This window comes from Alosa sapidissima, chromosome 1, assembly GCF_018492685.1.
Source record: "Alosa sapidissima isolate fAloSap1 chromosome 1, fAloSap1.pri, whole genome shotgun sequence".
Lineage (NCBI taxonomy): Eukaryota > Metazoa > Chordata > Actinopteri > Clupeiformes > Clupeidae > Alosa > Alosa sapidissima.
In genome coordinates this window covers 55,021,563-55,046,112 of record NC_055957.1, presented here as the reverse complement: position 1 = coordinate 55,046,112, position 24,550 = coordinate 55,021,563, and the positions used below count along the sequence as shown (strand labels likewise).

Here is a 24,550-nt window from a genome sequence, read left to right as displayed (position 1 = left end):
TGACAGTTTCAACAGCATGATGCAAACGTTAGTATCTGACTTTAACGTTACCTATTGATATCGGGCTGGCTAGAAACTTCTGCCGACAAGTTCCTCCTAGGTCTAGCACTACCGCTAACGTAAATCGCCATTGCAAAGTGACGACGTTTTCGGTAGTTTTCAAGACAACTAACGTTTAACGTTACTTATCAATTGCCACTATATAGTGCACTATTATAGCACTATGTTTTTCGAAGTGTGTGTTCACATTATTTGCCATATAATAGACTTTAGTCCCTGTGCTGGATGCATGCTTCTTCTGTCAATGTTGAAATGCTAAAGAATCATTCTAGTTGCCTAACAGTTAAAGCTAACCTGGCTAAGCTCGGTAACGTTAGCTAACGTTAACATGTTCAATTACGATGCTTTATCTCGACATCGAACCATAACTGACTTTGCAGTGTCATCGCAAACGCTAAGGTTTAACTTCTAGGCTTCATGCATTCTAATTTCAATTTCTCGGTTTATGAAATGGCTTGCTTAAAATGTGATGTTTGTAGGTAAGACGTGAGTCTGAGCCATAGCTATCTTCAGTTTAATTTTCGCGAATTCGCAAAAGTAACGTTAACGTTGACTTGGTATGCGGCTGTTTGTCGAATGCTTTATTTAATATTGAGTTAATTCCGATGTAACCGATGATGTGTATGATTATGTAACGTTAAACTCCAAAAGTAACATGCACTTAGCTCACGGCAGCTAGAATTATCGCTAACGTCAGCCTGCAGGCCTCGGGCATGCCATCATATTTACCATAATATATTTGTTGCTTCATGTACGCAGACTAAAGGGTGTACTCCACATTAATTTGGGTAACTGGTAGATGTTGTAAAAATAACTTTTTATTTTTTAATTTTTTATCAGTGTCACACAATAGGACAATATGTAGCCTAGCTAACGTTAGAGGCTGACTTCATGTGGTGTTTTCCACGATTTCGGTCATTGGGTCGGTGATCATTAACGTTATACCAAGACAGGATGTTATTAATAATTCGGTTTCTACAACAGGATAGAGGTGTGTACTATTGCTTACTTCCGTCAGACCTCTGCCTTCATCGATGTTAGAATGGCTGTTTTTTACACCTGCGTATTTATTCTTATAGTGTTATTTGCGAGCCATTGTTGTCGTGACACAGTAAAGCCAGTTATCACAATTACCACAGAAATTTGGTCACATCTGCTCTGGATAATCTTGAATGAAAGCCAGCAGTGAAATTTAAATTACCGGCAGAGGGTTTATGACAAATTTTCTAGTAATCTGTCCTGCACACCTGACGTTTGAATGTAACGCCATATTTGGATGTAGTGGACTTTTCTGGTGCTGGGCTTTGGTATTTGGCTGTATAGTTTGATGTCAAGCTCAAACACCTGTCGTCCGTTTTGTCAGCCAAAAAAAGTGATGTGCTGTCAAACTTAGAGAGTCTAGAAAGACTGTGTCAAAAATGTTAGGTCATACTGCCCTGCTGTCTCAGTTTATTACAAATATGAGCTTAGTGTGAAGGAATCAGACAGACTTTACATCTGTGTTCAATCACAAAACATAGGTGCTCGCACACACACTTACCTAGACAAGTAAGGGAAGACTAGATCAAAACATCTAAAAGGATGCATTAATATGTCAGGATTAAAGGAACACGCCAACCTTTTGAGACTTTGGCTTGTTCACTGTATTCCCCAGAGTTAGATAAGTCAATACATACCCTTTTCATCTCCGTGCGTGTAGTTACTCTGACGCACCCACCACTATTGAATTTCATCCACATATCCTTATGCACAATGATACAGTGTAATGACATGAAAGATAAACAGTTTATACATTCTATATAGTAATAGTTTAGCTCACAGGTAAGATGTGGCCTATGATTAAGCTTTAATTTTCAATTAATTGTAGTGTTGTGGCATTTCATTTTTGTTTAATTTCAATTTCTAATAATAATGTAATAATTACTAACTAGAGTTGCATCTCCGAGGAACTGTAAGAGTGGGTTTGATCAGGGGCATGGAATTTGGCTTCATCCAAGGATTCCAATGGTACCTTTTATTTTTTGAAAATCGGACATACGGGTCAATAGTTACATGCACACACCTTCACAGACACAGACAGCCCAGCTTCATAATTATGCAGCTGCCAGGTGGCTTAGAACTCTGCCAGGTGCAAGCAATCAAGACTTAGGCTGGGTTGCTCCAACGTGGTTTAACTTTTAAACTGGATTAAGTTACATCATGGGTTACTGACTAATTATGTTGCACCAACCTTAAACCTAGTTTAAATTAAACTCTGGTTAAATTTAAACCCCAGTTAATCCCACATTAATTTCCCACTTAAACCTAGATTAAATGCAAATCTGTCGCACCAGTAATTTTAAACCCAGGATAAAGATGGACTAGCAGTTTAATTTAAACCACCCCTGGAGGAGGTTTAAGTTAGAGGTTTTCAATGGTACCAGGGATATAGTGGAGGCTAAACCCAAGTAAACACAGTTTATCCACCTCTGAAATTACTGTGTTTATGGACTAAATGCAAGTTTTACAATTCCGAAATCACACTGCATTATCCACCTTCACAACAGTACACTCATCAACTCTCACTGAGACATTTAATACCACTGAACCATCATCAAACAGGCCCTAAATGTATTTTTTAAACTCTCAATTCCCTGTCACAGCACACCTAACCTTGATCATAGAATCAGAGTTTACCCACCTATTTTTATTTATCACTAAACCCCTGGTACCGAGTGGTACTGACAAGATGGATTTTTGACAACAGCCATCTGTGCACTACTGGAGGGTGGAGAGATAGGTGGATACATAGTAGGTGACACTGGCTATACAGGTCGCTCATACCTGACATGAGGATGAGGAGGTGGGAGATGTGCCTAAAAATGCTGCAAATTCCAATGGAAATGCTGTAAGAACGTCTATTAACTCAGCCTACATTAACAAATTACTCATCCAAAAAAGGAGGAACTCATGGGACTTCTATTCTAAAATGCAATATTTATTAGATATTAAAATATATTAATGGAAAAACAATAAACAAACAAATATGTGATATGGTTACATCATTACATTAAGGAGAGCCTCAAGGGAGTCCTTGGGTGGTTGGCTCATTTTTGCTTTTGATAAGTTCAAACTTCTTTGTGTAATAGCATTTACCAATGTCCAAAAGAAACCGCTCCCCCTTCTCAATTCAGTTATTTCTTGGTGGGTAGAGAGCTTTTTGATGCTTCTCAGAAGGTCTAACAGCGGTTTATTGCTCCTATGCTATCACCTGTCACCTATAAAAGCACACACCAACACTCAATGGCATTCTCATTAGATCAGTTGCTGCTCTAGCAGATAATTCACAAAACTTCTACTTGTCATTTGTTTTGCTTCATCACAACAAATGCTAATGAAAATGCCCAGTGCAGACTGTAACAACCATATAAATGACAGCCACATCCAGTTGTGAGTAAAGTGAATGCAGAGATTCAACACTGCATAGGCTGCAGAACTTAGGGGTATTCACAGGCCTTCACATCTAGCCAACAGTTAAAGATAGCGCTGTGCCAATTTAGCAAACATCGGGAATCTTGTTGATCACCAATCTGTGGGATTTGTATCCAGGGGAGACAGGCTATCTTTGAGGTAACTCTCATTGACTGTATAAGTAGGCCTATCTCTCTCGATTCATTAGTTTCAAATTCAGTCGACTAATTTCTTAATGACAAATAATCGATCATCGATTATTCATTAACATTCCTACTAGAGGGCAGGCCTTGATAGAGGACTGCAGTAAAATTGGAAATATCATAGGACATATTATATATTTCTATACCAAATTGTCATGTTGTGAGAGGCCAGTGTTTCCCATACATTGACTTATTTGTGGCGGCCCACCACAATATCAACATTGACCACCACACAATGATTTTCCAGGTTGTACTAAATTGTGCTTAAATTTGGTTAGCATCATAACCACGCTGCGCTAATTTGCTAAAAACTGTTGCATTCACGTTAATTCTGCAATCCTACCACCACAAATAGAATTAAATTCTGTGGGAAACGCTGGAGGCTCAGATTAATTGAAATCACATTCAATTTCATCTTGCAAAATAGTCTTGCAAATTTGTCTCCAGATAGCCTTATAGTTTTGTGGTAGAAATATCAGTATTCATTATCATCAAATGACACAAATGAAAACACTCAAACTTAGCTTGACAACAAAAATGGTGTAACCCTAAACATTTTAGTCCTTTTTTATTTATTTTTGTTTAATGCTCTTTGTCAAACCTGCAACAATATGCCTCATTGTGACCATTTAGTCCATTGTGCACACAGAAGCAAGTGAATAGTATAAGTATATATACTTTTTTGATCCCGTGAGGGAAATTTGGTCTCTGCATTTAACCCAATCGGTGAATTAGTGAAACACACTCAGCACACAGTAAACACAGTGAGGTGAAGCACACACTAATCCCGGAGCAGTAAGCGGTTAGGTGCCTTGCTCAAGGGCACTTCAGCCGCGGCCCACTGGTCGGGGCTCGAACCAGCAACCCTCCGGTTACAAGTCCAGAGTGCTAACCAGTGGGCCACGGCTGCCCCCTTAGTAACCTAAGTCTGAAAATGCCATAAAATAGCTTTGTTGAATCGCATGCTAAGATATAAATTCTGGAGAGATAGGCTACAGTTCTTTGCAAGTGATGTAGGGATGTGTAAATTTTATCTCAAAATTGACTTAATTTTACTTAAAGCAGAAGAAATCTCACAAAGTTCCTGTGTATTGTACATGAATTTGACTTACTTGTGTTTGTTTTGCAGGTGTGGGGAAATCATGCCTGCTATTACAGTTCACAGATAAGCGTTTTCAGCCTGTGCACGACCTTACTATTGGTAATTCAGTTTGAAATTAAGTATGCATTCATTTAAAGTATTCATTCATAGTCATATTGTACTCTCTTGGGATAGACTGATTAAGACTTCATGAAGCTTGATACTAATGCTGATCGGGTTGAAGTTGGGTATCCAAGTAAAAATTCAGAGGGTAGTGGTTTAGCTATGGTCCTTCAGAAGAACATACATCCTTTAATGTGAGTATACATAAATCTGTATGTTGTCTCCCATAGGTGTTGAATTTGGGGCACGGATGATTACTATAGATGGCAAACAAATAAAGCTCCAGATCTGGGACACAGTAAGTAACTTTTTTTTCCCTGTACTTCAGAATTCATGACCATGATAATTTAAGTTAGTTCTTGATTCTTCATTCAATAACTTGAGAAGGTGCACAGTTTAGCCTATGTCCAATGCTTATTGTGTCTTTCCACTCGATCACATTTTTCTTGGCTTACTTTGTTTAGTTGTTTCCTTACAGCCTGGTCTCTGATTCTGATTAATTATGGTCTTTATTGCAGAACACATTATAGTCTAAACACAGTTACAGTCAATATACAATATTTAAGCCAAAAACTATTCTAAAACTTAACTATAGCATCATCTATAGATAGATCATCTATAGCCACCACCATATATGAAATTAGATAGATAGATACTTTATTGATCCCCAGGGGGAAATTCAAGGAAATTCATTTCAATTACAGACACACAACTTATGTCAGTCAGAAATTGTTCCCTTACTGTCTCAGTACAATAAGAATAATGCTATATGACATCATAATAGCTCAATTGAACATTTATTGGATACTTCTGGCAGATACGCTATGTCCATTATTTTTTTTCTTGCTTCAGGTACCTCTTTTGTTATCCTTAGTATTTCTTATTTTTTAAATAATCTAATTTTCATGAAAATGATCAGATGAAACATCACATGGGCTGTCTTCTGTCAATATTGATGGATATGGCCACTGGAGTCTCTAACTCAACCATAAACAGAGTTTTTCCATCATTTGGTGGTGTTGCTAATAGGGTAGAATCTGTTGGGTGAATGGGTTTGCGGTGCCATGCTTTTTTGGTCCGCTGATTCCCTGTGGACCATCACCTGCTAGAGGAGTGTAGAGGAGGCCGTTAAATGTTTTCTTTGAATGTTTTGTATTTGGTGGAAGTGTCTTGGTGCAATTTCTACCGTTTTCGTATAGATCCAAACTGAGAAAATGGTGGCTACTTTCAGGGTGGTTTATCAGTTTGCTCAATTTGCTTCAACTTTTCAGTTAATAAATTAAATTGAATTGAATTGGAGGTTCAATCTAGGTTTGGAGCTGAACAGGTAATGAAGTTAAATTGTACAATGTTTCAACAATGTTCAGACTCTTTGGTCTTGTAGTAAAGGAATCCATATGTGGCCTTTCCCAGCAGTATAGGCAGGTACAATTTAAAGAATAAACTGAATAAATGTTGTTTGCAATGGTGGTCAGGCTAAAAGGTCACCACTTGTAAGTCCTACACACATTAAAATATATTTGTAATAGTTTTTAGTTTGCAGTTCCATCTACTGGCCAGTAGAGTGAGATGTGGTGTCGCTTTCAAATGAGTTAATAAACTGTGTTGAACAGATTAGTTGAATTGTCATATTACATCAAAGTTTCTCCTTAGTGGTTATAAGGAGAAGAAACTTTACACTGTCTTGTTAGTAAAGACTCTCAGTCTCAGGGTTCTGTAATCCATTTTTTGTTGTTAGTGATGCCATATAGACATTGATTGTTGAATGCAGTGGACAAAGAGTTCTGAAAGGAAATCCATTTTTCACATACAGTGGTGTGAAAAAGTGTTTGCCCCCATCCTGATTTCTTATTTTTTTTGCAAGTTTGTCACACCTACAGTGAATGTTTCAGATCATCAAACAAATGTAAATATGAGACAAAGATAACACAAGTAAACACAAAATGCAGTTATTAAATGAAGGTTTTTATTATTAAGGGGTGAACAAATCTTTGTCTCTTTTTTACCAATGGTACTTGGTGACCTTGAGAAACAGATCTATGTGAAAAATAGTCCTGGATGTCCTGTGATGTGCTTCATAGTTAATGTGTTAAGCAAGCACTTTTGTCTAAAGCAACTTAATAAATAAATACAATGACAACAATGAGAAATAAAGCATTATGCATTTGAAAGAAGAAAGTATTGAATGTCGTACTAAAACAACATTATCGGCATTCTCCTTAATGTAGTCTTACCAATGTTATTGTTATTATATTTGATTGAATGGACATTGTTGTTTATTGTTGCTAGTTTCCTTAATTTTCATTGTTTATTTTCATTAGGCTATTGATTGAATTGACATTGTTGTTTATTATTGCTATTCTCCTTAATATAGTCTGACCAACCTTTTTAAATTGTTCCCTGTTAAATTGAAGTATTATATTCTTTTGTATTTGTATGTCGCTTTGGACAAAAGCGTCTGCCAAATCCCATGACCATAACCATCAGAATCATTTGTTAAAACCAACCGTTACGGTACTTGCGAAGTGAAGCACTATATTTTCCCTAAGCTTCTTGTTATTCCAGCTTTAAAGACCCACTCCAGCAAAATTAAACTTAACATGTCCACCCCCCCCCCCCCCCCCCCCCTGCTGCTGATCTTAACACAGAATTCAAAGTCAACTTAAGTAGTAGCTTAGTAGGCTATGCTTAGAAACAAAATCAGCCGTGAACTTAATTCAACACTACAACACCATGCACGAAGATAGCTAAAAGTAGGCTACAACCTCAAAGTAAAGCAGGGTTCCCACGGGTCATGGAATTTCAAAAATACCATCAACATTTTAATAAAGTCTATTCCAGACATGGAAGGTCAGGGAATTATATCTTTGGGGGGCAAAGTCATGGAATATCGGGGAATTTTGGTGTTTGGAGTTTAAAATTGTCTTGCCAAAATACAGTACATTAGGCCTAATACAGTATTTACATGCAGCATTGGTGTTTATTGAGTTATGACCGTAGCTTTTTCTCATTACTACTTGTGTGAGTGGTTGTAGTTACCCCTACCTGTTTTTTTCAATGGCCATTTTTTAATTTCCGGATTGGTCATGGAAATTAAGATTTTTGTCAGGGAAGTCATGGAATTTTACATTTGACTTAGAGTGGGAACCCTGGTTAAGATACACTAACAATAGAGCCTTTTTACAAGAGTCACTATTACCCATTGCAGTGGGGGAAAAGGGTTATTGTGAATGTGTAATATTTTTTTTAGTTTATTTCAAGTTCATTGGTGAATAGAAGCAATATTAAAAATGCATTTGAGTATAGAAAATATTAAATGAATGCATGTTGGTTTAATAAGCCGTGCAGACATAAGCTACTGTATATATTTTTAATACTCCTGATTCCTGATATCCCAGTGGTGGATGTGTGCGATCACATTTGGCCCTCTGACAGCGACAAGAACATTTTGTGGCCCTCTCTATCATCATTGCCCATCCCTGGTCTAGACTACGTGGTTTCTGACAGAAATTACGATTTGTGCCAACATATTGTAGAAACACATCCACGGCCTTTATTTGGCGAACGGAGGTACAAATCATCTCCTTTACTTTCTTTGGTCATTATATAGTCTACGATTCCCTTTAACCACAAGTGCCTACAAAACATTTTCCACCAAGTGTGCCGTCGCGACATTTACAAAATTGCTAAAATGCAATTTACCTTTGTTATCTACCAGTGTTACTTTTTGCTTCGGTTTTGCTTTTGGTAATGGCCTACGCACCATTTCATCATTCACTAAATGGACACAGAGAGACCTCCACTCTTCAAGTTATTCTTTCGCTATCGTTGCGGAAAAAAAATAGCCAGGCTATTTAGGCTATATAGAAAGACTTTGAAATTGTAACAGTGGGTTTTGCGATATTGTTGACAGACCTACCACACCGCAGTAGCCTATGGCGCCGTAAATGGAAGCTGTTGAAAGCCAGCGCATGCCACTAACATTCATAAAAACAATATATGGAATTAAAATAGACAGGTACCTCTGATTAGTATGGCTGATTATTGTTTAACTGCTATGATGTGAGCACCAGCCAGCGGAGGGAAATTATAGCCTACCATGCACCCGGACAATATTGCGCGCCTGCCCTAATTCTGAAGCAGTGGACTCCGCTACAAAATGAAGAGGAAACCCTGCGGAAGAAAGTTAATGTTTTTAGAATAAACTAGGCTACATCAACACTATGTGGAGTGAAACTGGACGGGTTCAGATAACCTCTTACTAGTTGTAGGCTAGGCTACTTATTGTAACATTGCAATGTGAGCGGCGGCCACCGGGGCAGGTTACGTCGGCAGAATCATTTAAAAGACAACCGGTGTGCGACTATACATTGTGCGTCTCCACCAATTCTGATACCGTGGCTGCATTCATTTAGCCGTGACAGGCCGCCGCTCCAAAATCAACCTAGAGCAAACACTGCTTTTATGATTCATCTTGGTAACTAGACAAACTTTTTCTGAATTCATCTCTGGATCTTATGTATTAAAGAGACTACAGATTATTGGAAATGATTCAGTGTGTTTAGGGAAATGGTACTGGAGATTTGAGTCTGGACAATTTTTAGGTGAAAAATGTGTAGGAACCTTGAATGTGAACTTCATTGGCTCATTCATAAGCACATTTGCGTTTTGGGACATATTGTGGGACAAAGGTAATAACATTACATTGACTATAGCCCAGGCCCCGAAGGGTTAATTAAAGATGAAAGTCTACACTTCAGGCACATCTTGATTGCTTCTTTTCAAATCCTTTTGATACATTTTTTTAATTTTATGCAATTAGAAGATGGTGAAAGAGTGAACTTAGTATATATATATATATATATATATAACGGTGTATTGTTTGTTATTTGTTTGTTATTTTCCTCTACTGGTTTTGAGTAATATGTCATAGGTGGCTGAAAGACTAGTCTTCTGCACCTCCTCTCACTACAGTTTTTAAAGGGATACGCCACCATTTGGGGAAATACACTCATTTTCCACCTTCCCTCAAGTTAAACTGTTGAGTTTTACCTTTCTCCAGTTCATCCAGCCGTTCTCTGAGTCTGGCGACCACTTTTAGCTCTAGCCTAGCATAGATCATTGAATCGGATTAGACCATTAGCATCTCGCCCGCTAGCATCACGCTTAAAAGTGATTTTACTATTTAAAACTTGTCTTTTAAGTTAGAAAGTGTTATAAGACTAACAGTAAACGTAGCAATTTTCTAGGCTGATTTGACATGGAAATATACTCTCATACACCAAATGGTGGCGTATCCCTAAGGACGCTGTTGAAACATGGGAATAGTCCATTGTGTGGTTGGTAATGTAAGATGAGCATTCTGCATCTCTGGCTGTCCTGTAACCTTTTACTGTGTCAGATGGTAGACAGAGAAGTGTCATTCATCATTTATTCACAATGGGCTCCATTAATGCTAATGTTAACAGCTGCCTGGGGGGAATGGGTTACTGAATTCAAATGCTTACTTCTGGGCATGTTTGCAGGCAGCTAGAGGGCTTTGTGGACCAGAGGGAGAGGCCATTTTCTGCCACCACAGTGACTCTGTTGAATCGTACAAGGCCAGGACTTTGTGGAGATGGGAGTGTGGTTGACTATGGATGTGCAGGCATACAGGGGATTGGGTAGACAATGGCTCTTCTGTGTTTGGTGATGATTGGACTGGACTTATTTTATGTTAAGGGGACGTGTGGGAAAGCCTTACCTTAATGACACAGAAGCTACAGAAATGCTGTGAATGAGAACAGATGGGTAGATAAGCAGCAAGTAGCCATCAGCCTGCAGTCTTTATTTTGTTTGGTGCTGTTCTGATGTTTGCTGACATTGTGTGTTTCAGGCTGGCCAGGAATCTTTCCGCTCAATCACCAGGTCTTATTACAGAGGAGCTGCTGGAGCCCTACTAGTATATGACATCACAAGGTGAGGATGATCACTTTAGGATTATTGTCTCATCTTATTACTCTTTTCTGTCTTTGTTTTAATAACATAATTATATAGAAATCCAACCAACAGGACACTCCAGCTGTATCTAGATTTATATCTATTCAGATTTTAGCTGATTAAAATGTTCCATGCGTTTTTATTTTTTATTTCAAGAATATTTTGGGGGCTTGTGCCTCTGTTTAGAATGACAGGAAACGAGCGGGAGATGGGAATGGATCGGGTCCCCCTGTGCACTTGGACTTTCATTTGGTATGGGTGCTGCCGCTTGCACCGCAGGTCCCCCGTTTTTAATTGTAATTTTGAACAAGCACTTAGAGACTGTGACCGACAATGTAAGATTCCTTTTAAGATTCCAAAATCCCAAGTAAAGGCAGTGTATGTAACACAAGTAGTAATAAATTTTATTCTTTTGGTCTCTAACATGGAACCTGGCACATGGAAACCTCTTATTCTGAATATTGCCATAACCAGAAAATGGACCTTAATCGGAATATGGTGTGCATGGAAACGTAGTCAGTGAACCAGAGGGGGCACCTTAAAAACATGTCAGCCAAAGTATGAAGTAACAGACAGTACTTTATTCTGTCCAAAGCATGGCAGAAATGTACAAAACAGCATGAAAGTCCATTTTATGGTTGTTATTGAATGTTCAGAATCAGAGCTGTAACAGTAGATGTAGTAGCCCTGAAACTATGTTGAAATATGTTAGAGGGCTGTAAAGATATGCGATTCGAAACCAAAATCACGACACTCATATCCACAAACCTGTCGCGGTGTGAAAAAGCAGAACCGCGACACACCCTTTCTAGTGTTTCACGCAGTGCTTTGCAGCTTATGCGGCCGCATTCATAATTCTTGAATTTCCCCTTGGGGATCAATAAAGTGTGTGTGTGTGTGTGTGTATCTATCTATGTATGTATCTGTGTGTGTATGTATCTATCTAGTTGTCCAAAGATAAATAAAGAAAACATAATTTCAAACCTCATTGCAGACTGTGTTCAACTTTACCATACAGTGTAGAAAACCCCCTCTCCTTGCCCCGTTCTCTTTCTATTTCTGCCTAATAAATAGTTTTTAAATGTAGGCTATAGCCGTTTAAACATGTTTTACCTGCTAGGCAGCAGCCACATAACATGGATTCCCTTTCAGGTGTAATAAAGAAAGAAACAGATTCCCAGTGGATATTTCGCATCTTATCAAAAGCTGGCGGCTGACTTTTTTGCCTCAAAAGTAAAGCCAAGACACGTCCGTGAATTTTAGGATTTTAACCGAAGGCTCTGAAGAGAAATGTCAGTCTCTTTTACATTGAAAACCCATGCTAAAATAAAACTCTGTAGTCACAAATTTGATCATTTTGGTATGAATATATGTTGGTAGTATGTGATTCTTACAGTGTAAAAAACTACACGAACGGCATAGAAAAGTTAAAATTACTTTAATATATTTGTCATTGATTAGATCCAGTGAAATTGCTACCTTGGCAATGCCTTGTCATGGCTTCATTGTATTGCAAAATGAAATTTTGTATTTTTAGAAGCATATTTTTAAAAATTCAATATGATATTATCACCTTCTGATGCTAGAACATTTATAGTAAGTGCCTCATATTCTAAATTTATTACCGATGAGACTTTTGTACACAACTGGACTGCTGTAGAAGGCTGCAAAAGCGCTTTGTTAAAGGCAGGATAACATTTCATTTGGTTTTGTTAAAGATTGTATTTTTTAATTTCAGAAGGGACACTTTCAACCACTTGACCACCTGGTTAGAAGATGCTCGTCAACATTCCAACTCCAATATGGTCATCATGCTTATTGGAAACAAGAGGTAAGCTGTTAATGAAAAAAGACAAAAGCCAAAAGTAGGAGAACATACAAACATTTTAATCCCCTATATTTCAGGAAGATTATTTAACTAGCTCATATTTCCGGTGGAGCATCAGCTGTATTGCAGCGGCTGTTGTTTTACCGTACCTGTTTACATGGACCCAGTTGGGTGTTAAACCTAGTGAATGAGCACGTGAAGATAACTCAGTGTTCGAGTTACCACAAAAGGAGCAGAATTTAACAGAAGATGCCGATACAGCACAGATGACACTCCATCGGTAATATATTATCTGGCATATAGGCAATTGTCCGTTGATGGTAAAAGTTTACCCAGAAAACTTCAGTAATTAAAATGAGTGGCATACTGTGACCAATAAACCATTGTGTGGCACTTTCCATCTTCATTATGACAGAAGAGAGCCACTAGATACCTAGTGTCCACTAGGGGGCAGCATAAAACTAGAAAATGTAATTATGAGGAAATTACCAGTGCATGAAAATATAAACATACTGTATGTTAACATAAAATGCCAAACAAACTTTTATTTGGAAACAGTTAGCAGGAGTCATAGTTGATAACAACTGACAGTTGAAATGGCTGAACAGTTAAATAGTTGAGTAGTTTAAATAGTTAAATTATTTAATAGTGAATTATTGTAGTGAGGACATGCATTTTAAAACAGTTGTGGGCAGAGGAAATAGTAGTCTTAAGAGAGCCAGATTGTATGCTTAAAGCCTGAGACAAAGTATATAGTTTAAAAGTTGAATGTAGATAGTGTAATGGATGTTGATAGGCAGATTGTTTAATGGATGTTGATGTATAGTTTAATGGGTGGATGAGTGAATGGTTTGAAGAGGATGAATGGATAGAAAGTTGGATGGAATGTGCCTTATATCCTTGTAGAATGGAGAGACACAGAGAGTTGGCCTAGTTAAGCAGAAAGCAGTTGATACAGGTGCAATCAGTTTAACTGGCCCTTTAATGGGTCCTAGTTGAGCAGCTGGAAGTTGATGCAGGTGCAAATCAAGTTAATTAGTCCATTGTGATGTCATAGTGCTAATGTAAAGTCTATGTGGAAAAATCAGCTTGTTTTTTGTTAATATCTCAAAAAGTATAGAGTTTACAAAAGTGAAAAATACATTCCTCAAGTGTCCTTTTCAAGACCTACGTTACAAAGTTTGAACGAAGTTTCTACGTTAAACGGTTGAAGCTGAATTAGACGCAGAAATTTGGTGGGAAGAATAAGAAGAAGAAGAAGACGACGACTTCGGATAACAGAACAGTGCATTTTCATGCACTGTATTTAACATGGCAGATGCTGGTGAGCAACAGTGAGAGAGATAAGGAACTGAATAAATTTCAGCTTTAAAAAAAGATTTTGAATCGGTGTGGCTAAGAGCCTGAAAATTAAGAAAAGTTAACATTAGGAACAACTGTTTTTCGCCACCTTACCTGAAACACGAAGACCAGTTATTCCAGAAACATGATCAGCAGTCGTCCAAGGACATAAAATGAAGTTTTTATCAAGTATAGTAAAAATTTGTAACTAAACCAGACTGACTTTCAACCATTGCATACCATTGCATACAGGCAGTGGACAATTATTGTGGAAATGTGTTCGTTTGTTATGCGAGGAGTGTTTGTATTACTGGACTTTTTCCTTTCTGCAGCGACTTGGAGTCCCGGAGAGAGGTGAAGAAGGAGGAGGGTGAAGCATTTGCCAGAGAGCATGGCCTCATCTTCATGGAGACCTCTGCTAAAACTGCTTCAAATGTAGAAGAGGTAATTTTCTCTGTGTGGCCCCATAGGGGGAATCAGAGGGTCAGGATGATTTAAGTACTGTGTGTGTGTGTGTATGGTGTGAATATAATTAGCGCATGAGCTTAGAAACCTGAGAGAGACATGCTGCTGTAATTGGAGGAGCAAAGGTTTAGAGGGTCGGAGAAGTGGGAGGGTGTGTTCATTTGTAGATCCCACCCCTTCTTTACTCCTACCAGAGAGGGTTTCGATGATTAATTTGTCTCATTAGTGTCATATGAATTCTCCTGACCCACTCCTACCCTTGTGTTGACGTTTCAATATAATGCTTATGCATATTCACATCATTTCCATGTTTTTGTTTATATTTCTTTCTCACACACATGTTACGAAAGAAGATTGTAGAATGGGAAAGAGAATATAATAACCTAAGATGGAGGGCCAGCAGCAGAGGGTAGCAGACCTGCTTCAGGAGATCACAAATGGTGGTGGTGGTAGTGTAGTGGCTAAGGAGCTGGGATAGCATGTAGTAGCCTGAAGTTGTGGGTTCAGTACCTGGCTTCTACCGTTGTGCCCTTGAGCAAGGCACTTACTCCGGGGACTGGGACTATGGCGCTTGTAATATAATTGACGCTAGGATAAGGATAAAATTGTCTGCTAAAATTAATAAATATAAATGCTGCTTTTCTGCTTCTCACTGAAGGGATTGTGTGTGTGTGTGTATCCGTCCGTCCGCGTGTGTGCGGTGTGTGTGTGCAGCGTGTGTGCGCATGTGTTTGTGTGTGCAATGGAGAGATGTGGATGTTTGATAGATCTGAGCCCGTATTCACAAAGAATTTTAAGGCTAAAAGTTAACTCCCAACTGTTGAATTTAGGAGAAACTCCTAAAAATAATGGCTTTGTCATTCGTAACTCTTGGACTCCTCTTGGACTTACTTTCACTAAGTGTAATTCACGAAGCATTTTAGCCCTAAAAGTAGCAACTAAGTCTGTGACCGCTTAGAAGAAGTCGAGCAGACTCCTAACTCACTAAGACCTATTTACAACCCGCTTTTTGTAGTATTTCACGTCGCAACGTTTTTAAATGCACATACAGGAGCTCTCAATCGCGAGGGAACAATTGTGCAATAACGGCGCCAACAACAACCATTGCCAACATGTAAACTAAATGTAAACTGTGTCAATTCATATGTTTCATTAGGCTACTAGGTTATTTGTTATGTCTTACTCTTTATTCATTAAGGCTATTTATTCAGTTATTCATCATCTTCCGGCCTTCACACTACTTGTGTAGCGCACGCATTCTCAGACCTGTCACCTCTCACTCATCGTAGGGGAGGTTTTTGGAATCATTACCACGTTACAATCATCAGCCAATCAAGGTGGTCACTTCAGTCAAGCTCGTGGATGAGTAATGAGGTCATCCATAGCAACGAAGACTCACTCTTAGGTTGGGAGTTGGGGAGGGCATTTTCACATATAGTTTCTTTCCAAAGAAACGTTTCCTTTCCTTGTGAGGTGTACCATTGCCAGTCATCAGCCATCCGTATGTTTGGCCCTCATCTCACTCATCCCACCTGAAGTCCCATCCCTACGACTGCCCTATCATCGCCTATTACTGCCCCCCCCTACCTGAATTCCTGGCCCGTACAGCCTAGCGACCCACCACCTGCCCTATGACAACTCCTAATCCCCCTGGACAATTCCATTTCCTACACTGGACTATTTGAATTTTGGACTATTTGACACTAAACTAGGATTCATGCATTATCGTACCGGATACATAACCATCCCACCTCTTGTAACATACGCCTCAGGTGGCTTTAAACACCATGTTCTATTCTCTACATCTGACAAACTTATGCATTTATCATGTATACAGACAGGCCCTTGAGTCGTGGATCTGCTTGAGGTTTCTTCCTATATGTAGCTCCAATTCTAGGGAGTTTTTCCTCGCCCCTGTTACCCATGGGCCGCCTTTTCTTTTCTCTGATTGTCTCTGAACACTCTGTAAAGCACCATGAGACATGTGTAATGTTTTGGAGCACCATGTTTTGGTGAAATTAAATTGAAATTGAAATTAAAAGAACCGAACTCAGTCCACTAAAAGGGGACCAGAAAGAGAACCAAGAGGATTTTGTTTTCACATTGTGTTTTGTTGTCACATTTGAAAGAGGACTCGGATCTCTTTCTGGTACACTTCAGCTCTGATGGAGCCTCAGGGGCCGTCTACACGACGGCTTTTTTTTTTTTTAAACCGGTGACTTTTTTTTATCGGTTACGTCTTGCATGTACAAGACGCCGGCAGTTTAGGAGACTGTAACCGATAGTTTTTGTAACCCGCTTCCGAAGTGGGATTTTTTGAAACCGCCGGCTAACTTTTGCCGTGTAGATGCAATGCTGGCAATTTTATGACAACATAGCCCCACCTCTCAACTCAGCCATGGCACTCAACCTGACACGCTGCTTGTCAAAATACCAAACCATTTGTTTATCATATTAAAATGTTTTTTCTTTCACCTTTCATGATTTATGTGCACAATGTAGCCTATCAGCCTTTTGTGGCTAAGTTAAACTTACTGCATGTTAATGTTTTCTCCAGTGGTGCTCAGACCTAATGCAATGCCTTTAAAATTTCACATAGCAGTCACATACCTTGAAGGGATAGTTTAACAGTTGAATTGAAAACCGAATTGTCTGTAGTGTCCTTATTTCATGTGACTGCTTAAAGATTGTATCAGCGATAGCGGGGATACATCACTTCTGTTGATGTTCAAACAAAACAGAGAGCTAGCTCGCTACTCCCTCCCCCTCCCTCCCGTGCAATTAAAACTCTCCTAAACGCGCATCTCGTCGGTTATTGGTTGAACCACTTTATTTTGCCTTTGAGTGGGATGCCAATCCTTGTTGGTAGCAATTGTTTTTGTGTACAGATCTCGGAGCCTAGGCTGCCTACAGAGACCCGTTTTTTTGACGGCCTGCTTATGGGGCAGACAGCTAGCGGATCGTTAGGAAAGATTAGACGAATGTGATAATTTATGTTTGGGCCTGAAATCGCTGATACAATCTATACAAACTGTTTCAACAATGTTTTCTTCTACGCGATTCACGCAAATTAAACGTGAAGCCTCTGCACGGCCCGGCGCCATCGACTGGTCTGGCATATCACTACAGCACTTTTAGCCGCTTTCACCTCTGTGTGTGCACGTGAGTTTTTTTTCTTTACCGGTATCGTTACAGGTGTGAAAGCGGTAAGAGAAAATTCACCCGGCTGTTTCGTGTAGACGTAGTCTCAGTTTTCTTCACGTCCACACTATACATTACTATTACATTGCTGGTCTCAAACCTGCTTTGGATTATGGGCTTTGTAGTTACTCTGGGTTAGTTATGTATTTCATCATCATTCATTATCAGGTTGAAATAATTATCATATCCCATAATTGGTGTGGTGATTTGGTTTCATTTTTTTCTGAAATTTAAATATTATTATATATTTTCAAAATTAATTCTGATTTAAAGTTATTGCAAAGATCCTCTTGAACTGTCAGTCATTCAGTGGTAGGCCCGCCCCACCTAGTAACTGTTGCTATGTCCAACTTTAGCTCACGTCCAAAATGACAAGTGAACAGCAGCCCGTTAACTGCGCTGCGCAGTCTTTCATATATGTTTGTAATGAGAGTTCGGCAAAGAGATAATAGCATAGCAGATAATGTAAAATCGTAAGCAATACTATCCAAAGTTCGCTGATTCCTACATTGTTAGTTACAAATAGCTTGGATCAAAAGATATTCAGCCTAACGTTAACGTTAGAACAGACTTGTTTGGCTGTAGCCAATTTAACCATGAGCCAAATGATAATAGTTTATTTTAGGCTATATAGAAAATGACATGCCTTCTGTTTTGGCAATGGCAAGTCAGGTAGGACAAAATAGGCTAGCCTACAATGCAAAATGTGAAAGAGAACCTGGATGATTTGTGTTCACAATGCACAGATAATGCGAACCGTGCCGAGACTACCTCCCGAGGTGGTCTCAGTTCGGTTCGCGTTAGAGGGGTCTGAGTTCTTTTGGTGTGTTCACATATGCACAAAAAATGCTGTGTCATCGATCTGAGTTTGTTTAAAAGGCTGAAAGGGACCATACAGACCTGCCAACTGGTACGCATTTTGCGTAGCAACCACGCATTTTCACATCAAAGTACACTGGTAGGATTTTTTACTTAAAACTACGCTAAAAGTGGCAAACATCCAACTTTTCCGGAAAGCTCCCTTGAGCGTGTGAATTAGAATCTCCCGAAAATCTATTTCATGCGAGGGTGAGAGAAAGTGACAAGTGAGAATGACAAACACAAAGCATAGGGATTGGTCTCTCGTTGTGCTATTTTTTCTTCGGCCAACAGTGTGTTAAATGAAAGACTTGAGGTGAGCTTGTGTTCACTAGCAAAAGTGTGAAAAACCTCTAAGAGTAAGGCTTTGTGAAAAACTTTTAAGTGAAAACGCCTACGTAATATGTTTCAGAGCGTTTAGGAGTACTCCTAGTGGTAAGATAAAATGCTTTGTGAATACGGGCCCAGGAATCAGTGTGTCAGTAACATTTTACCTCAGCACATTGTCAGATTATCCTCTGGGTTTAGTGATTGGTAATCTGTAATTAACTTTTTTTGTGTGTGTGTTCCTTTCTACTTGTCAGGCTTTCATCAACACAGCCAAGGAGATTTATGAGAAGATCCAGGAAGGGGTCTTTGATATAAATAATGAGGTACATTTATATGTTTCTCCCATGAATGTATATACAGTGGGGAGAATAAGTATTTGAACCCATGCTAAAGTTGACTAAAAAGAGGAATATAAAATGATCTGATTTTTTAATCAATTGATCTTAATGCCTTAATTTAAAAAAAATTTAAAGACACCAATTTTCTTAGTGAATGAAGAATGTATCATAAATAAATACATGTTCTTCCTTAAATTACAGGGGCAATAAGTATTTGACCCCTATGTTAATTTCCAATAGAGGCAGGCAGATTTTTTTTAATTGATGAGCATCAAACCAGCTAATAGGCTAACTGAAAAACACACCATGCCAATCTCTAGGTATGGTGAAGGGTATGTGATGATGTGGGGCTATTTTAATTCCAAAGGCCAAGGGAACTTTATCAGGATTTATAGTATCCTGGATATATTATATATATTCCTCTTTTTAGTCAACTTTAGCAAAGGGTTCAAATACTTATTCTCCCCACTGTATAAGTGTATATATACTCTTTTGATCCAATGAGGGAAATTTGGTCTCTGCATTTATCCCAATCTGTGAATTAGTGAAACATACACATTACACAGTGAACACACAATGAGGTGAAGCACACACTAACCCGGAGCAGTGAGCTGCCTGCTACAGCGGCACTCGGGGAGCAGTGAGTGGTTAGATGCCTTGCTCAAGGGCACTTCAGCCGTGGATGTGGGCATGGGAGAGCAGTGCTCAACCACTTCCCCCGCCCACATTTTTCCTACTGGGTCGGGGATCGAACCAGCAACCCTTCAGTTACAAGCCCGAAGCCCTAACCAGTAGGCCATGGCTGCCCACTATGTATACAGCATGGACCACGTAAAAAGTAGGGGCATTCGCACCAGATGACATTTTTGTAGTCCTTTTAACTTTTTGAGGAGCTACAGCCTTTTCAAGTGTTTTTTTTTTTTCCGGCTCAAAACATTTCTTCAAGGTTGGTAGGTCTGTGTTAGTATCAAAGTTCATGTGTTAGAAACAGGAAAAATGGACAAGCGTAAGGATTTGAGCTTGAACTTTGACAAGGGCCGATTGTCATGACTAGACGACTGGGTCAGAGCATCTCCAAAACTGCAGCTTTTATGTGGTGTTCCCGGTCTGCAGAAGTCGGTACCTCTCAAAAGTGGTCCAAGGAAGGAAAAGTGGTGAACCAGCGACAGGGTCATGGACGGCTAAGGCTTATTTGTGCACGTGAGGAGCGAAGGCTGGTCCATGTGGTCCAATCCAACAGACAAGCTACTGTAGCTTAGATTGCTGAAAAGGTTAATTCTGATATAATAGAAAGGTGTCAAAACGCACAGTACATAAGTTTGTTGCATATGGGGCTGCGCAGCTGCAGCCCAGTCAGGGTGCCCTGTCCACTGCCGAAAGCACCTACAATGGACACATGAGCATCAGAACTGGATCACGGAACAATGGAGGAAGGGTGCCTGGTCTGATAAATCATGTTTTCTTTTACATCACGTGGATGGCCAGGTGTGTGTGTTTGCGTTGTTTACCTGGAAAACACATGGTACCAGGATGCACTATGGGAAAGAGGCAAGCCGGTGGAGGCAGTGTGATGCTTTGGGCAATGTTCTGCGGAGAAACCTTAGGTCCTGGGGTCATGTGTATGTTACTATGACACGTACCACCTATCAGCATTGTTACAGACCATGTACACCCTTTCATGAAAATGGTATACCATGGTAGCAGTGACCTCTTTGAGCAGGATAATATGCCCTGCCTCAAAGCAAACATTGATCAATAATGGTTTGAGGAACCGAACAGAACAAGTTAAGGGTGTTGACTTGGATCTCCAATTCCAGAGATCTCAATTCAATCAAGCATCTGTGGGATGAGCTGGATAAACAAGTCAGATCCATGGAGGCCCCACATCGCAACTTACAGGACACTAAAGGATCTGCTGCTAACGTCTTGGTGCCAGATACCACAGCACACCTGCAGAGGTCTAGTCCATGCCTCAGTGGGTCAAAGCTGTTTTGGCTGGAAAAAGAAGCCAGCCAAACACAAGGATGGCTGATGACTCACAAGTGTGGTAAGGGGGGAAAGAGATATAGAGAGGGTTAGTATTATTATAAGTCATGATGATTAATAAGTATATCAATGGTACTATATAGTGTTATACTATATAGAGAAAAGGCAAGAGAGGGAGAGTTGCCAGAGAGAGAGGGAGTTGACAGAGAGACAGGATTTCCATATATTTTGCTAAATTCATTTTAACTTTACCTTTACAAGCCTTCCAGGCCTGCTGTCGAGAAGCATGTTCACAGCATGATCTGTCTCATCAGACTGAAGAACCTTTGGCCATTTCACCTTGGAGTCTCCCACATGTACTTTAGTCAAGATTTCATAAGAGCTTTACCACTCACCCATAGAGCTTTAACTGGTGAAGAACTCGGGGCAATAGTTGTTTTATGCAGAGTTTTTCCCATTTCAGCTACTGAAGCTTTTAAGAGTTCGAGGGAGATGGTCTGCACACTGTAAATGAGCTCCAAAGTATAAATCATTTGTCTTTGTTACTATACTATAAATATTCACTGCACTCAGATGATCTCCATTTCTCTAATTGTGAGACTACTAGCACTAATTGGCTGGACTGCTGTTGATTTAAGTCAGTTACTTTTTATTAAGAGGGGGATAAATATTTATGCAATCGCTTATTTTGCATTATATTTTATTTTTTAATTAATTATAGAAATATGCTTTCACTTTGACATTAAAGAGGGGGTTTTGTAAATGATAGTTTAAAAAAGGCCAAATTAAGTTGATCAAGGTTCCATTTATTAAAGCAGTAAAAGGGGAAGTATCCAAACGGGGTGAATACTTTTTATAGGTATTATATGTGCAAGAAAATTGTTCAGTCACATTTTTGGAGTTGTCCTTTAGCATCATAGTTTTAAAAACACTCATATAAATTCAGATTTTTTTAATCAGTGAACTTAAGTGTTAACCTTTTCTATATTTTTATTTATCAGTGGCAGTGATTAATTTTGTTGCCTTTTGTTATTGTTTCATTCCATCTTTCCTCTTATTTTCACTGCTTGTCGGATTTAACATCTAAAGCAAAATATTTCAAAAGCAGGTGCTTTGCGTAAGATGCACAGAATACACACAAGGAAGCCAAGACCAGCACAGTTACAACAAGAAGCCTAAATATAGAATATAAAAATTTGAACACAAATGTACATAAACCTTTGCAGGTAACCGTGTCAGTGGGCATTATTGATGAGGCTGTTGTAGCTTGAGGTTTTGGTCCTATGAAGGCATGCAGTGCACAAGTGCAGTGCATTGAAGTTCGGTGACAAATGTTTCAGGGGAATAGGTTTTTATTTTTATTTTGTGAACGTTATTCAGTAAACAAATTGTTCAGACTGTTCGAAAAACTGTTTGAAAATGTCGGTGAACAGTTCCCATTGTTTGATATTTTGAAGGCACCTTTGGCCAGAAACCTCAAGGATGATGTGTAAGAAAAGATCTTCCAAAAGTGTGTGTGTGTTCGTGCATGTGCCTTGGCATCTTGTGCCACTGTGGAATAAATCATGGATTTCTTGGGTCTCCAACACTGACAAATTAGCTTTAATTTAGACCTGGGTTTCCCTGCTATATGAAAGATTTGTGGTTATTGAAACATGGATCTGATTTCTACATTTTTTTGCCAAACTAAGTGGAAATCTAGATTAGTCAGACTGGGTTTTTTCTTCGTACATGTCTCTAGACAACCTTGAATAAATGAATGTCTGGTCATTCACAGGCAAATGGCATCAAGATTGGACCCCAACATGCTGCCACCAATTCTTCACTTCCAGGCAGCCAGGGTGGACAGCAAGCTGGTGGGGGCTGTTGCTGAGCACTGTTACTCTGCACACCTCCCCTCCTCCCCATCACCTCCAACCCACCCTTCCCTGCATTTGTACTGGACTAGTTGGGCTCACTAACAGTTTCTTAACCTCCCTCAGCCCAGCCCTACGACTGGATTCTAATAATATATTAGATGGCAACCAAATGGGGAAAAATGAATGAAAAAAAGGTAGAGCCCATGTCCCAACGAGATCTTTCTGTAAAACTTCTGAAGCCTCCACTGAAGCTGCAGCAGATATGAAATGGTTATTGCCAGTCACACAGAGAGATGAGAGCTTTGGAGTAAATATCCATATATATGTAAACATACCTATTTGTAATGCTTGTCAGTTGTGAATTCTTTTTTATTTTATTTTTGTTTGTGCCCTCTTGACTTAAAATCATTAAACACTACAAAGTCATCTCTAGTATTTCGGTTGTAGCCAGTGACTTCTCTAAAACTGCTGAAGTCAGAAACAAAGCAAAGTAGAGCTAATGCTCATCAGCCTTTATCGAAGTGATATTTAACAAGAAGAAACCACACAGGACCGTTTTAAAATTCTGTATTTATCATTATCATTCTGTATATATCGTTATCGTTTCTTGCTTTGGTGTATATTGACTGAGTTAGACCTCTGTATTGAATTTTTTGCTGAAATTCTACACTCTATGAACCAAGCTTGAAATTACAACAGTATTGCTGCCATTTAACACCTGCTTTGGCCACCATTGGAGGTAATATTTTACAGTGATGTCTTTTTAGTTGGTCCTGTCATACAACCTTTTCCCTCTCTTGGCTCTCTGACTTATGTACAGACACTCTGACTCATAATTCTTTACCTATTTAATGCCAAATTTGTGTTTACCTGTGTTTTGTTATAACAATTCCACAGATGGATCAGCTTCTCCAGATAGATCTGCTGTTTGCCTTAAAAAGAGACTTTTGGATGGCAAAACACATAATCATGTAACTCATAGGATATGTTCCAGTTACTAGATAGATATACTGAACATACCGTAACATACCATGTATCCACCCACAGTCATGTATATATATATCATACAGAGATTTTACCCTACTTCAGGACGATGTAGTACACTTGCACTCATGCCTATACTTATATCTTAATAGGAGTCCACATACACAAATGCATATTTGTATGCATACTTTTTTCATCAGGATTTTTTTTTTTTTTTTTGCAGTTAAGTCTGCTGTGTAACGTCAGTGCAGATCAACATTAAGTGTACGAGTGGTTGTGTAATGAATTGTTTTCTTTGGCAGTATGACATGTTAGTAGATATGGTGAACATCTTGTCTGTTGTGAAAGGGTATAAGCCAAACCTGGAGTAACTTTGTGACCCTAAACTTTATTTGCTGTGTTCTCAAAATGAATTGCTATCACAATGAAATATAATAAAACCTTCTGAACTTAAACCATTCAAA

At 39.1% G+C, this 24,550-nt stretch overlaps 1 protein-coding gene and 1 long non-coding RNA gene across 2 annotated transcripts in view; one reads left to right on the top strand and one right to left on the bottom strand.

Annotated features, from left to right (window-relative positions):
• The window catches only part of LOC121723836, a 19,767-nt gene extending 5,890 nt beyond the window's left edge, over nt 1–13,877 (bottom strand). Inside the window, exons 1-2 of the long non-coding RNA XR_006035058.1 lie at nt 13,867–13,877; nt 1,985–1,987 (exon numbers count right to left, since the gene is read on the bottom strand). This is a non-coding gene — a long non-coding RNA (uncharacterized LOC121723836). The remainder of the gene's footprint in view (nt 1–1,984; nt 1,988–13,866) is intronic.
• Nucleotides 1–24,550, top strand: part of rab2a (RAB2A, member RAS oncogene family) — a 25,187-nt gene extending 637 nt beyond the window's left edge. Inside the window, exons 2-8 of the mRNA XM_042109804.1 lie at nt 4,843–4,914; nt 5,148–5,215; nt 10,793–10,875; nt 12,635–12,727; nt 14,398–14,509; nt 19,174–19,242; nt 23,021–24,550. Coding sequence (XP_041965738.1) covers nt 4,843–4,914; nt 5,148–5,215; nt 10,793–10,875; nt 12,635–12,727; nt 14,398–14,509; nt 19,174–19,242; nt 23,021–23,116 — 593 coding nt within the window. The 3' untranslated portion in view covers nt 23,117–24,550. The remainder of the gene's footprint in view (nt 1–4,842; nt 4,915–5,147; nt 5,216–10,792; nt 10,876–12,634; nt 12,728–14,397; nt 14,510–19,173; nt 19,243–23,020) is intronic.